We start from the raw sequence: 13633 nt of genomic DNA, 5'->3' as shown, positions 1-13633 counted from the left end.
TAATATTTTAATAAAAACTTTCTTAAATTCAGCCAAAATGATGGAACTGTTTTTTTCTGGCGAATCTCAGGATTAACACCGACCCCTGCTCTTTTATATTGGGCATCTCCACGAATGGGTCACAGAGAAATGACAAGCTGCACTGACTACACAGAAGAGGCTATCACTTCTACCCTGGAAAGAGGCATCAAAAAGATAAGTCATATTACTTATTACAGAACCTTCAGTGGGACACAATTGTGCCAATTAAATAAGAGGCGGCGGCGGCGGCGGGGGTGGTGGGTGGTGGGGTGGTTTCCTGTCTTCTCTCTAAAGAACACTGAGCAGACAGCTGTAGGGTGTGGGTGGCCCCATTCCCCTCCTCCACAGAGCTTGCACCCTTCATCCTAGTGCAAGAACCCCCAGCAAAGCTACAAACGGGCTGCATAACCGAGGTTCAACATTAGGTAGACGCTCTACAGACCTAAGAGTCTGACTGACCACTGTGTCCCCAGAACATGAAGGGTATAGGAATCCTTCTTAGCAGTTCCCACGGCTTGGTGTCCAGAATCTTCTCTCTCGTTACACTTAAGAAGAATCAGTGACCTCCAGAGTCTGCAGAGCCTCCTGTAACACACCAGAGGGGGTGTCCATGTCTCCTTTCTCATTGCCCATGTTAATGCCAGACACACACACAAACCTTTCTCCTAATGTTCCCTGATGAGCTCTCCCGATAGTATCTCTACATTCACTTCAGCTGAAACATGGATGTTTAACTAGCTTGAAGTGATTTCAACCTCAGAAGAAGCACGAGAAATATTATATAGGAAATAAACTTTATTTATCTGATCCTCTGAGATAATATGGCCAACAGTCACAAATCTGCATTCAATAGGATTATGTATTGACTATTTACAATTTACAGTAGTATTTTTTCCTCTGAAAAATAATATAAGTATAAAAGCTAGGTAAACATGAGGTGCTGCCATTTGGGACTTATCATAGCTTAAAGAATTAGGTTTTAGCAAATATCCAAAAATCAATATGGGAAACAGTCAGTTAAATTCTCTAATTTATCAGAAAAAAATCCACTAAATTTCACCTCAAAATATATTGCACAAGTCTTCTGAAGAAAGAGAAATCACCCTAAAATAAATAAGGAAGACAGGCAGTTCTTTAAAAAGAGAGGAAAGAACAGAAGAAAGAGACACCGAGTGGCCAGGCCAGTCAGAAGAGCCTCTAAACCACAGAAAACTTCCACGAGAAAACTGATGAAAAAGAACAAAATCATCACCATTCTCCACCAAGAACATCTGCTTCAAGAGCAGTGCATCTGTGGGCCAGGGTAAGACCCGTCTCCATGACAACACATCTGCTTCAAGAGCAGTGCATCTGTGGGCCAGGTAAGGCCCGTCTCCATGACAACACATCTGCTTCAAGAGCAGTGCATCTGTGGGCCAGGTAAGACCTGTCTCCATGATAAAATGGCCATAACGGCAGGCCTTTCTCCAAAAACAGGAGGCACGGACAGTTGCCAGGCAGCAGTTGCCCAACATCACTCTCCCCATTTCTTCAAGATGAAGTTCGGAGCCATGACTGAAAAACAGAAAGGAAATTGAGGTGAGATAAGAAAAATAAACAAACAAGCTTTTATAGCCAACTTTTTTGTGAGAATTATTTTGTTTTTTCAAGGTAAAATAAATTAATACTTTAGGGATGACATTAAAAAAGTAAAAACATTTCAAATATTGATTTCTAATGGAATTTTCTAGAAACTGCTGTTAAGAGTAATTTATACTGATTGAGCCATCCCAGCGAACAGAATTTAGGTGTAGACTTTGAAGCTGAGACCCTGACCATGAATCCAGTGCTACTGAGCCCTGAGGAAAGCCACCCAGAGCACCACCTGCACTGGGTGGAGAGCCCCAGAGACAGCGCTCTTCAAACTGTGCTTCAGGGTAGAAGGTGGTCCCACTTTCCCTACATCCTGCAATTCTCTCAGCATGATATGCATGGCAGAAAGAAAAGACACATGGCATTGTGGTGTAAAAGCTTCACCTAAAGATCAAAACTTAAAAAATGCTGAGACACAAACCCAGAGTCTTCCTAAGAGTCTCCTGGATTAAAATGCTACATGCTAGGACTCAGATTGAGTTTGCTGTTTAAAACATTAGAGAAATAAATTTCCAAGTAAGGTTAAGTAGAAGAGACAAAGTGTCATTCACATTCAGTGGAGGGAAATGTTAAGGTGTCCTGAGTGTCTGTTTATATGCTACCTCAACTGCTGGCCCGAGAACCGAAGGGAGAGATGTGAAAATCCTGCTAAGGTTACTCCTTTTCAGTTATTACTTTGAAACCTTGGCACAAACACCTCTCAGAAACAAAATTCAATTCAACTAAGTGGCACAACAGAATGTCATGAAAGCAAAAAGACCAAGACCTTCAGTTTAAAAGAGACTCAGAAAACACAGCTACTTGATGCAATGGATGCTCTGTGGAGCCTGGGGTTTTAACCATTTATGAGAGCTCATTCAAAAAATGGAAAAATTGAATATTATACATAATATCAATAATATTAGTATTATCTTAGCATTAAATTTATTGAGTGTGATAATCTTACTGTGTAATCTTAAAAATACCTCTGCTCATTTGTATCTGTACTGTCAAACGTTTGTAAGCATGATATTTACAGTAAACTGCCAATGTTACAAAAGGGAGAAATAAATATATGGAGGGAAACCAAGAGTGAGAACTGGGAGAAAATTTCACAAAATGTTCGAAACTGGAAAGTAATGGCGGACTTGGGCATTCACTCAATTATTTTTGCAAAGCTTAGGTCTGAAATGTTTCAACGCAAAAGCTGACTGGACAATCAATCAGTTAGCAGAAATGCTGAGACAGGCATTTCCAGGGTGAGAGAGCAGCTATCTGCAGCACCCTGTGAGTGCCACACTACTACGTGACTTACCAGGTAGATCTCACACTCACAGCCATTCAAGTCTCATAAGCTTACTGTTTTTTACTAAAAGCTCCCAGCATGGATTTTAGTCTCTGAAGTAACAAGTTACTTTCAAATGTCCATGAGATTGTCTGTAATCTGGTCTCCTCGTCCCGCTTTCCTCAGTGTCTGGTGAATGCTGAAGCCATCTTTGCCCTCAACAGGAGCCACAGGTCATGCTAACTGAGACTTCCACTTGAGAGGTTTTAGAAGACTCCCTTTGAAAATTGTCTCCCAAAGACTGTATGGCTAGATCTACTCTATTTAAATCTAATCTCTGACATCAGAATAGAGGCCACTCAGCAAAATAAAGGTCATTCCAGCCAGGCCTCATGGCATATGCCTGTAATCCCATCATTAGGGAGGCTGAGGCAGGAAGATCCCAGCCTAGGTTACACAGAGAAACCCTGTCTAAAAACCAAAACCAAAACAGAGGTCATTACTGGTCAATGCCTGACCTGCCTACTGCCAGGAGACAGGCAGGATAGTCTTGACTCGCTTCCCTGCCTACCCCACTCCCAGCAGCACTAACCCTTGCTTCCGCAGCCTCGCTTATGGTAAAGTGCTGTCAAAGGGACTTTTGGAGGACAGGTGGGCATACTGTGGGAAGGCCAAGACCTGCCATTCTGAACAGAAGTGCCTCTGCCCCTGTTATATTTCTGTCTGCCTCTGAAGGTGATTCCATAAGCCGTCCCCCAGGCTTATTACAGCCACCTAATAAAACCGTGTTCTGCACTGCCAGTCACTGTAATGGAGACAGGAATGAGACAGCTCTGAATAACCATGCAAGCAAATTAAATGATAAGATATGAAAATCAAAAGGAAACTCAATGCAGGCAGTTAAAAAAACAAACAACAACAACAACAACAAAAACCCTTTAAAAAACAGTGGGGCTGGAGACATTCTCCACAGTTTAAAAGCACTAGCTGCTCTTATAGAGGACCCAGGTTTGGGTTTCAATATCCACACTGCATTCACAACCACCATGTAACTACAATTCCAGGGAATCAAATGCCTTCTTCTGGCCTCTGTGGTACACATGCATGTAGACAAACATACAGACACATACAATAAAAATAAATAAATATTTTTAAATGAAATAAACATTTTAAAAACCTTCTTTAAAAGATATGTCTCAGCCTTTATACCCTTCATCCTTCTACATTTGTTCATGACTGAAACAAACCATCATCAAGTATACTCAGGTCTTAGTCACTGTGATTCAATTTATTTGTGAAAATTATGGCCAAGTTTGAGGTATATGTGTACCTGAAATGTTTAAGGCAATATTAAATGAAGCGAATGACATGCATACTGTATAAGGCTGAGAATCTTTAAATGCAGAAAATAGTAAATCATGGGAAACATTTTAGATATTATGTTTCATTGTAATAAAATGTTCTTCAGAAGCAGTCATTATTCGATTAAACTAGGCTGCCTAGGAGCATCTGACAGAACACATGTGCTATCTTGCATCAAGCTGTGTGATCCTAGGTGCAATAAAACTTTATTTTAATCAACCTTATTAGTTTTCATTTTTTTTTCAAACTATCATTCTAATTAGGCTTTGTAGTAATTTAGGTTCTGGATGTGTGAAATACATCTCTCCATTTGAATCTGAAACACAGTACACCCTATATTTCATCATTTCACATCCAGAAATTATTTTTCACTTCTTTCTCATAATCTGTAGTAATTTTAAATGCCATTCTTGGTGGCTGTTAGTCTATATGTATCAATCTATTTAACAGAATCAACAGAAAGCAATTACATTAACCCAATGTCATAATCATGTTCATTAAAAAGAAAATAATCCCAGCAAAATGGTTAATCGCATGCAATACCCGTGATTTCAGTCCCAAAGATACAGACATGTGACTCTCCACTCACCACACGCTCACTAAGCACAGACTCAGGGTTATCAGAAGATGCCACTGCGAGGTGAAGGAAACTACAAAGCCAAGAGGAAAAGCTTATTGGGTTAGTTTTCAGACCAACAGTACATAGTTATATAGGTATACGGAGTGGATGGAGTTACAGACAGTACTTAACGTTTTTTCAAACTGAGGGTCATCAGGCAAAGCATAGGACTATGCAATACTTCCCCCATCCTGAGTTTTTACTTTCAATTTCATTTAAAAGTTTAAATGCTGAAGATGCACTTCATGCGAAGGGTGTATTTAACTGCCAGGTAAATGAGAGGGAATTATGAAGTGATTTACAGTATAAATTAAAATTTGATTTACATAATTTCAGTCCACCCCCACAAACTTTTGGAAGTCTCCCACTTTGTGGCCCACAATGGCCTTGAACTTGAGAATCTTCTGCTTCATCCACCTTAATGCTGGGGTTCTCGGCAGGTTCCCCCACTTGCCACACTATTAACAGAGATGATCTTGGCATGGATCAAACAGTCTGGATGTTGAAGATTATGAAAGATTTTCTACGTAATTTTTCTGAATTGTTTGCAACATTTTAAAAAGTGATCTGATAGAGTCTTAGTCTAACAATATCAGTTAAAACTACTCTCTCAGTTAAACACACATTTACATATGCATTATTTTTCATTATGTGTCATTCTTATTTGAATTTGTTTTCCAACTCCACCTGGCATGCATGGAAAACTTCACCTAAAATGCTATAAAGATGGTTTATTAACTTAGGAGATTTAAAAGGTTCTGACTCAAATGGAAGGGAGTGAGACCAACAATACTAGAATGATCAAGGTCAAGGACTGATCCAGAATAAACATAAGGCTGAGGATGGGGCTCAGTGGTGCAGGGCTCCAGCATGCATGGGGCTCTAGGTGTGAGTCTCTACAAAGCACAGAACAAGCAGGCAACATGGAGGATGAGTGTGGGCCAAGCACAAGCGAGTGAGTAGGGAAGACGACAAACCCTCCCAAACAAGGAAAGGAAATCCTCTGCTAGTGCAGTCATTAGGGGAATAGACCCAGAGATTTACGTCTTTGGTGTCTGGAGTACTTCAGTGAGAAAAATGTGCTTTTAGGAAAACCTAAAAAGAGGCTTCTCTATAACAAAAGAATTTCTTGGTTCCAATTTCAACCAACTACATTATACTTTATTAATAAAATTCCTTTAAAGATAGAGGTAATCATCTTGAGTCACTCTATAAATATCAACAATCTCTTTAGACTTACCAAAAAAAAAAAAAAAAAAAAAAAAGGAGGGCAAATCAATTTGATTAATTTTCAACTTATATATTAAGATCTCTCCTACTTCAGACCCATAAATTACTTCATATTCCTACCCATTTTTATCATTTGAATGATCTATGGGGCCTATTTTCATTCATATGTGATTGGATGGAAGTTACCACTTACCCCTAAAATTAAAGATTCCAAGTTCTTCAAAGCTCCCAATTTCCTATATTCTCTAACAACTAAAGTAGTAGGTAGCTGCAGACTGAATTTATTCAGCAAGTGAAGTGTGAAGAGATGTGAGGCTTTGTTTAAAGCCTGGGCAGGTCAGTCTCAGGGGCAAAGGAAAATTAACACAAGAACCAGCTTCCGCTTCATCCCTTTCTAGAATGAATACTGCTTTACTCAAGGACAAAGAATCTAATGTTTTCTCTTAGATATGCTTAACTAACTATTTTTTAGTCCTGTCTTCAGAGTTTTTTGGTTTTGGTATTGCTCACTATCTACCTTTATCTCTTGAGCCATCTTGGTCCAAAAGATGATTAAACTCTTTAGAATCGATGCACATGAAAATACTTTAAAATAGAAGAAAGAACACTGTGCTGTCTGTGAAGCAAAAGGACAAACTCTTCTCCATCCTTCCCATCAGCACTCAAGCTCTGGGAACTCCACATCGTACATGTGACATCAGATGTCCATGCTACTGAGAAAGACCACTCTCTCCCTTGAGTGTCCCCATTACATCTGGCTTAAATTTTCTTCATGTCCATTCACCGCCACTTTTTAAGTTGTAGTACAAAAGACATTCAAAACATTTAAATTTCTTTTATACAAATGAGGCAGAATATAAACTGCAAGAAAGCTGCCTCCCTACACCTTCCTTCTGGAACTTACCATCAGCCGGGCATCTTCTCTTTCCAAAATTTTCTGAGCCTGATCATCAGGGAATTTCAAGACAGTGGTTATAACTTTCGCCATGGTCTAGAAGTGATAGGAAAGAGGACATTAGTAGACACAAGGTAATGAAGTCTCACACTGTCTGACATGTTCTGTTGAGGGATTCTTTAGTGCTCTCAATGGAAGCCACGAACAAAGAAGTATGATGTGAAGGTTATCAGTCAAGGAAGTACTAGCATTTCAACTCAAGAGCGTCCCTTACGAGGTCTGCATTTCCAATAGCATGAAGCTGTACAAGGATCTAGCTCTTAGTCCTTCGTCTCATTAAGATGAAACTTCATTACGAATTCATCTGAAAAAGCCTCATATTTGCAGTAACCTACAGTGATGCATTGCCAAACATATGCTCTAAATAACAAAGATTAGAAGCCCCCACCCAGGGTTCAGCTCTAACTAAATCACATCATATATCTCATAAACATGGGCTACTGCATGGACATGAACATGCTTAGTAGTTACTTTTCAAGACATGCAGCACATTGGCCTAATAGGAAATACATATTAAAGGAACACAATGTTTTGTTTGGTAGAACACATGATGAATCAAAACATTACACATGGAGGTTTGCAAAACAAGTTCATAAACTGTGCAGATCAGAATAAATATACCGTAAGTCAGACTGTCACCCAAAAGCTCCTGGAAAATTCTCCTCAAAGGCTGAAACTCCCTACTGTGTATCAAGATGAGATGTCATGAAGAAGACAGAGAGGAAAGAAGATGTCACTTATGATGTAAGAAGGATAAGGAGATCAGCGTTTACATCAAGTCAGGTGGTACACTCTCCTGGGGATTCCTACAGTGCATGGTAGAGCATCCCAGAAAAGGGAACTAGTGCTCGTGGCTACGTGTGCTTTGTGAATGGGTTGTGTGTATGGAGGCTGCAAGGGGTTCTGGGGAAACGTGGGAAAAAAAATCAGCATACTATTATTAACCCAAACTTCTGGAACTTTATTCATATCACTAGAAAACATTCAATAATTAACAGAAAGGAAAGAAACTAACATTTTAAAACTATTACCTGTAGAGCCGAGGCAAGACATTCTGTATTCCTAATAAGTGATTCCTAATAACTCTACCTAACAGATCAACCGACAGCATTTCTGGCTGCAAACCCCACACAATGACTTTACTTTCAGATAGCTTTCTTGTTTTTGCCTTTGCCATTCTAATAGCTTTAAAAAAATCTAAAATGCTATTTAAAACAGTCACATTCTTGGAGGATTCCAAAGGCATTTGACAACACCTCTCACTTAATACTAGACAGGACACAAACTAGTGTGCTAAACTTGAGTATAGAGGTCAAGTGTATGTGTCATGAACTGGCTAAAAGAAGTAAGAAGTAGTAACTATTTCAATGTTTTCTTTTTGTTAACAGAGAAGCGACTTTCTGTGTTCCATTTATAAAGATTATTTTCCCCAGGTACCAAAAATCTAAAATTCTAAAATTCACAGTTATATGGAACATTTCCTTAATTTCAGTATTACACAAGCTACCAAAGTACAATTCACTCTGAAACCACACATTGCATATGGAAACATGTTTATAAAGATATAACTGTGATCTGTGACTAGTTGTCTCTTCACACTCTAGGCAACACTAAATGGAAAATCCACCCCTAAATTCATCAATGACCCAGAATCTATAGCTGACACTCAATAAAGCCGCCACTTGCTAAAAAAACTTTTATGGAGAAGCCCAGGTACTTGCTATACCTTTGAAAAAAACCACATCCTCAGGCCCTGAGAAGTAAGGAAAAGTTCAAATAAGCCACCTGATTTATAAGCAAGCTCTTCAGCTGTTTCCTCAGGGAATGCCTCTTCAATGAAGCTTACAGAGCAAAAAGGAAGGCCGACAAGATTTCAGTATCACAACAGTGGAGGATCAAAACCCGTGAGGAGAAAGCAGTGCGAGTAGCTCCATCCTACAAGACTGTGTGTACTATACGAGTGTTCTTCAGGCACCTGCCTCCTAAAAAATGCTGTAGTCAAAGAACGTGAAGAGAATGGTAGGTTGATACACCACCCAGTCCTCCATAGGCTGGCTCAGTCTAAAATATAACCTGCTCTCCAATTTGAGTTCTTGGTTAATATACAGAAACTAAGCAAATCAGCCAAAGATGTTTCTAAAATCAGCGTCATTCTTGTTGGTAATGTTCGGGGCCATCTCCTCTGTGATATACACACATAAAATTTTGAAAATATTTCAGACCATCTAGCCTTCAAGACTGTCTGGTCCTAGTTGGGAACAATTGCAACTCACAGATACAGTGTTCAGCGGGACCAGACAACTTGCAACTCAAGGAACTCACACATCATTTTCTTGGGCCTTCTCTCTGAGCTGCTGTCCATCCTGATTGAGTGCTGAGCTTCCTGATCAAAACCTAACCCTCTTCCTGTTTAAAGCCTGGTATACCTGGAAGCCACACAAGGGAAGCTCTTACTGTCCTTAACTGCATTCCGCTCCACAGTGTGGTTAACTGAGAACTAAGCACTGTTCAATTCCAGAGTCAGGAATGGTGTCAGCTTCCACATCCATGTATGAATAAATGAACAGGAGATTAACACTACTAGCTTCAACGTTTCCATGTAAAATGTGATGGAAGAATTATAGGCTGTTTATCGTCATTCATCAGAAAATCACAACAAATGCAGACAAGGGCGGATGAAGACTGTGAGCCTCTGAGGCTGCTGGAGAGAGCTCTCCACTGCCTTCCACACTGTAACCTCAAGTGAGCCACAGGTTCAGAAAGCACAAGATGACATCTGGCTTGGGCTCTGTCACTTTTCCAAGGTTTAAACTTAGAAACAACATTTCACAAGCACTGCAATCCCCAGGAGCAACAGGCGGCGGTAGCCAGTGTGGTAGATGAAGGAAGGCTGCAGTCTGTTAGTCACAGCACTTGCCCTGCAACTGTAGTGTGCCAAGTGTCTACAGTCCTGCGAGGAGTCTCAAAGCTCAGGCTCCTACCTACTGCTCATGCACGTAATGTTAACCATCTCCCAAGCTGCCGAGCTCAGGCTGCTGCTCTAGCTCCATAAGAGTGCAGTAAGGGAAAGCAGTTGTTCATCAGTGTCACTTTAAGATAAGAGAAAAACTAGTGAAAGTCCTGAAGGATAAAGGACCCCGGACCACCACGAACTAATGCACCCCTCTCTGTGACATGTGCTCAAGACCACATTACTTTAACAGAACTCTTATTTGGAAGGACTTGGTAGCCAGACCTTGTGGTACATGCCTATAATCCCAGCTCCTGGAAGGCAAAGCAGGTCACACAGCAAGACCACGCTTCAAAAACCCAAATCCAGAACCAAGCAACAAAATTAAACCTGCTTGATATAAACAAAACATAATTTCTCCAGACACTAAGGACTCAAATGACCTCTGGCTCCTGGCACTTCTCTGCATCTCCAATCTACAAACCTGCGGTGCTGTTTAAGGTCCTTGTCTATGCCCTTGCTCTGTTTTGGTTCCCTGTATGTTTTCCAGATCACTGTCTGAACTGGCCTAGCATCTCTATGACTCAGCACATAGCCACACAGCAAAATATTGACTGTTTCCAAGGACAAAAAGTTCATTATGCCATCTCAGTCATGACAAAGACAATGTAAATCCCATGAAGAGTCTACAAGTGTCAAAAACAGAAACTGACTACAACAAAAACTTTTACTGATAAAAAAGCTCATGAAATTCCCTAACAACATTCAATTCCATTCAAGATATATTTACCAAATGTCGAACATAAGGTTTTAAACAAACAACAAACAAACAGTAGAGGACACAAATAAGGCAAGACTCTATACCAAGGGTCTTAGGTAGGAGCTACATTCTAGAAAACAAATTGACTTACTGTTCCTACTTGCACAGGGTGGTAGTTTAAACACGATCAATATCTCACCCATGCAGAAATGACTTATAACAGACTAAACTGTCTCTGATGTTCCTTAGCTGTCGCTGTCATGGTTATAGCATGGTGACTCACAGTGCTATCTACAGGGTAGTAAAACCTCCTTAAAATGGAATCGCTTCTCCTACTTTTAAGATATGAAGTCTCTCTCTCTCTCTCCCCCCTCTCTCTCTCTTTCACACACACACACAAAAACTAGCCACTTTTTAAAAATAACCCATTGTATATGAAATTTTCATTGTAGTAGTATTTAGTAACATCCAATAGTATTTTTTAAGTTGGTATTTAATAAACAGAACAAGACTGCCAGTCAGTTCGTTTTTATGAATGCTGTCTGCGTGTAACAATCTAATGAGTGTGTTAAAAGGAGTCTCACACCAAGTCACCAGGCAGGATCCATACCTTGGTCTCACGACCCATCATATATTCAAACAACACTTTTCTCAAATATTCAAACTCAGTAGGTTCTCCAAAGAGTGAGACATCAGTGTGGTACAAATTGCCACCTGTCAAGAAAGATAAAATCAAAATTACAAAAGCAAAGCCAGGTAACAGGTCACTCAGAAAACAGACACATTAGGACACAAGAAGGGAATAGAAAGAGACATTGTTTCCTATCACTGTACTACGCTTTCCACACATTCACACTGTGGACATTCCCAGCCGCTTGATAGAGTAAAAATAAGAACCGTCACAAAATTTTTATTTCCCGTATCCTTCTCTTAAGATCACATGGCCAGTGTAAAAGCTCCTTAATACTGGCATCTCTGCTAAACAGCGTGTGGACAGCGGCAGATATCCCAGCAACTAACATCACCATCTTCATTTGAGCAACCACTCAGTATCTCAAACATGTTTAGTTTCTTTTTAAGTACTCCAATATCAGTTCAAATCCAATTTTAAAAAAGTTTTGAAACATAAGATAAATAACAAACCTGAAAGTGTGCAAAGTATCAGTGTCATTGCGATTTTCAAATATTTTTATGTGAGCTGTGTGCAGTGGCACAAGACTGAAACCCCAGCCACTTGGGGGCTTAGGAGACTATTAAGTATATGAAGGGAGAAAGCGGAGAGGGGGCTAAGAAAGAGTAGTAATAAATAGTAATGTATAAATAATAATTTATTATTGCTCTTTCTTAGGGATATGATAAATGTATATTATATGCATACATGGAAATGTCCTGAGAGCTCATTAATTTGCATAATTAAATATGCTAATAAAAATAAAATAAGGCAAATACAATAAGCAGAAAATTTAACATCTTATAAAAAAAGAAAACGACAACCTAACTTTAGAAGACACGGGAATATAAGACATTCCACAAAGGAAGAAATGCACACAGCTAGAACAAGGGAGGAACAAACAATATGATCTAATCATGCTCAACCTATTACTAAGAACAGAAACAAAATTAAAATCCCGACAACATTATATCAAGTGTAAATCAGCTAAGCACTGAAGGACTATGATACACATTAGCAGGAGAGAGGCCACAGTGGGCCAAAAAATTTCACATCCTGTGATGTGTCAATTCTATTCTTAGTTGTGTATCCTATAGAAAATCTTTCACATGTAGACTATAGGAAACATGTACAAATATGTACCAAACTAATGGAATAAAATCTACAACCAAGATGACTCTCAAACTTACACTAAACAAAAGAAACAGATCATGTAAATTCCCCAGCTAAGCAAATCTAAACAAAATGTCACTGGAAACTTCACACATGGATGTTAAATGTGAGGGCACAAGAATGAGTAACACAGTGTCAGAAGGGTTCAGCATCATGAAGGTGCTGACTATATTATTACAGAAGTACCACAGGAGCTTACATGGAACAGGAAATGCTTTATTTCTCCCTATAGGATGGGGATCACTCAAATCTTAAAAGCAGCAGCATGGAGAAGATCAGTGAGCACAGTCCACCAGACTTTTTGGATTCTTTTAATCATTTAAATGTGCTGATATATGCAATGTGTACAAAACAATGTCTGACACTAGAATTTAGTATTATGTATGTAAGATATGCAGCTACATGACACTACAGGAAACAAAGCAAGCCAGACGCAGAATGACAAGTAATGTAGGATCTGACTCACATATGAAATCTACACAAGCAAGATTCAAAGAACAGAGTAAGATGGTAGTTACCATCGGCCAAGAGGTCAGGTGAGTGGAGGTTCATTGTTCAAAGGAGACAAAATTTCAGCGTCAGAGTAGAAACACGTTCAAGACAGCTGCTGTACTGGGGTGATGATATATTATACTACTAAAAACCAGCAGGACTAGATTTCGAGTGTTCTCACCGTGTACTGGTCTGAATGAAAATGCCCCGCACAGGATTATACATTTGAAGGTTTGGTTCCTAGTTGGTGGAACTATTTTGGGAAAAAGTAGGAGGCGTGGCCTTGCTGGAGGTGGTGTGTCACCGGGAAGAAAGCTTTGACGGTTCAAAAATCATGCCAAGCTCAGTGTCTGTCTCTCTGCCTGCTGTCTGTGGATAAGAATCTAATTTCTCAGCTGCTGCTCCAGCACCAAGCCTGCCTGTCTGCCTGCTCCCATGCTCCCAGACATGATGGTCATGGACACTAACCCTCTAAAACTGGAAGCAAGGTCCCAATTAAACATTA

The 13633-nt window shown here is 39.7% G+C and overlaps 1 protein-coding gene across 7 annotated transcripts in view; it reads right to left on the bottom strand.

The window, feature by feature from the left end:
* Nucleotides 1-801: 801 nt before the first annotated feature.
* The window catches only part of Golga4 (golgin A4), an 88441-nt gene continuing 75609 nt past the window's right edge, over nt 802-13633 (bottom strand). For 5 of the 7 annotated variants that reach the window (XM_028862375.2, XM_028862376.2, XM_037208018.1 and 2 more), the window contains 4 exons: nt 11404-11507; nt 7033-7119; nt 4869-4929; nt 802-1575 (listed from right to left, as the gene is read on the bottom strand). In XM_028862375.2, the coding sequence (XP_028718208.1) occupies nt 4900-4929; nt 7033-7119; nt 11404-11507 (221 nt within the window). In that variant the 3' untranslated portion in view covers nt 802-1575; nt 4869-4899. The remainder of the gene's footprint in view (nt 1576-4868; nt 4930-7032; nt 7120-11403; nt 11508-13633) is intronic. The other 2 variants (XM_037208017.1, XM_028862379.2) reach the window with 1 other exon arrangement.

The sequence above is a fragment of the Peromyscus leucopus genome, chromosome 7, assembly GCF_004664715.2.
Source record: "Peromyscus leucopus breed LL Stock chromosome 7, UCI_PerLeu_2.1, whole genome shotgun sequence".
Taxonomy (NCBI): Eukaryota; Metazoa; Chordata; class Mammalia; order Rodentia; family Cricetidae; genus Peromyscus; species Peromyscus leucopus.
The sequence above is the reverse complement of the archived record's forward strand: the minus strand, read 5'-3'. Positions and strand labels throughout refer to the sequence as shown.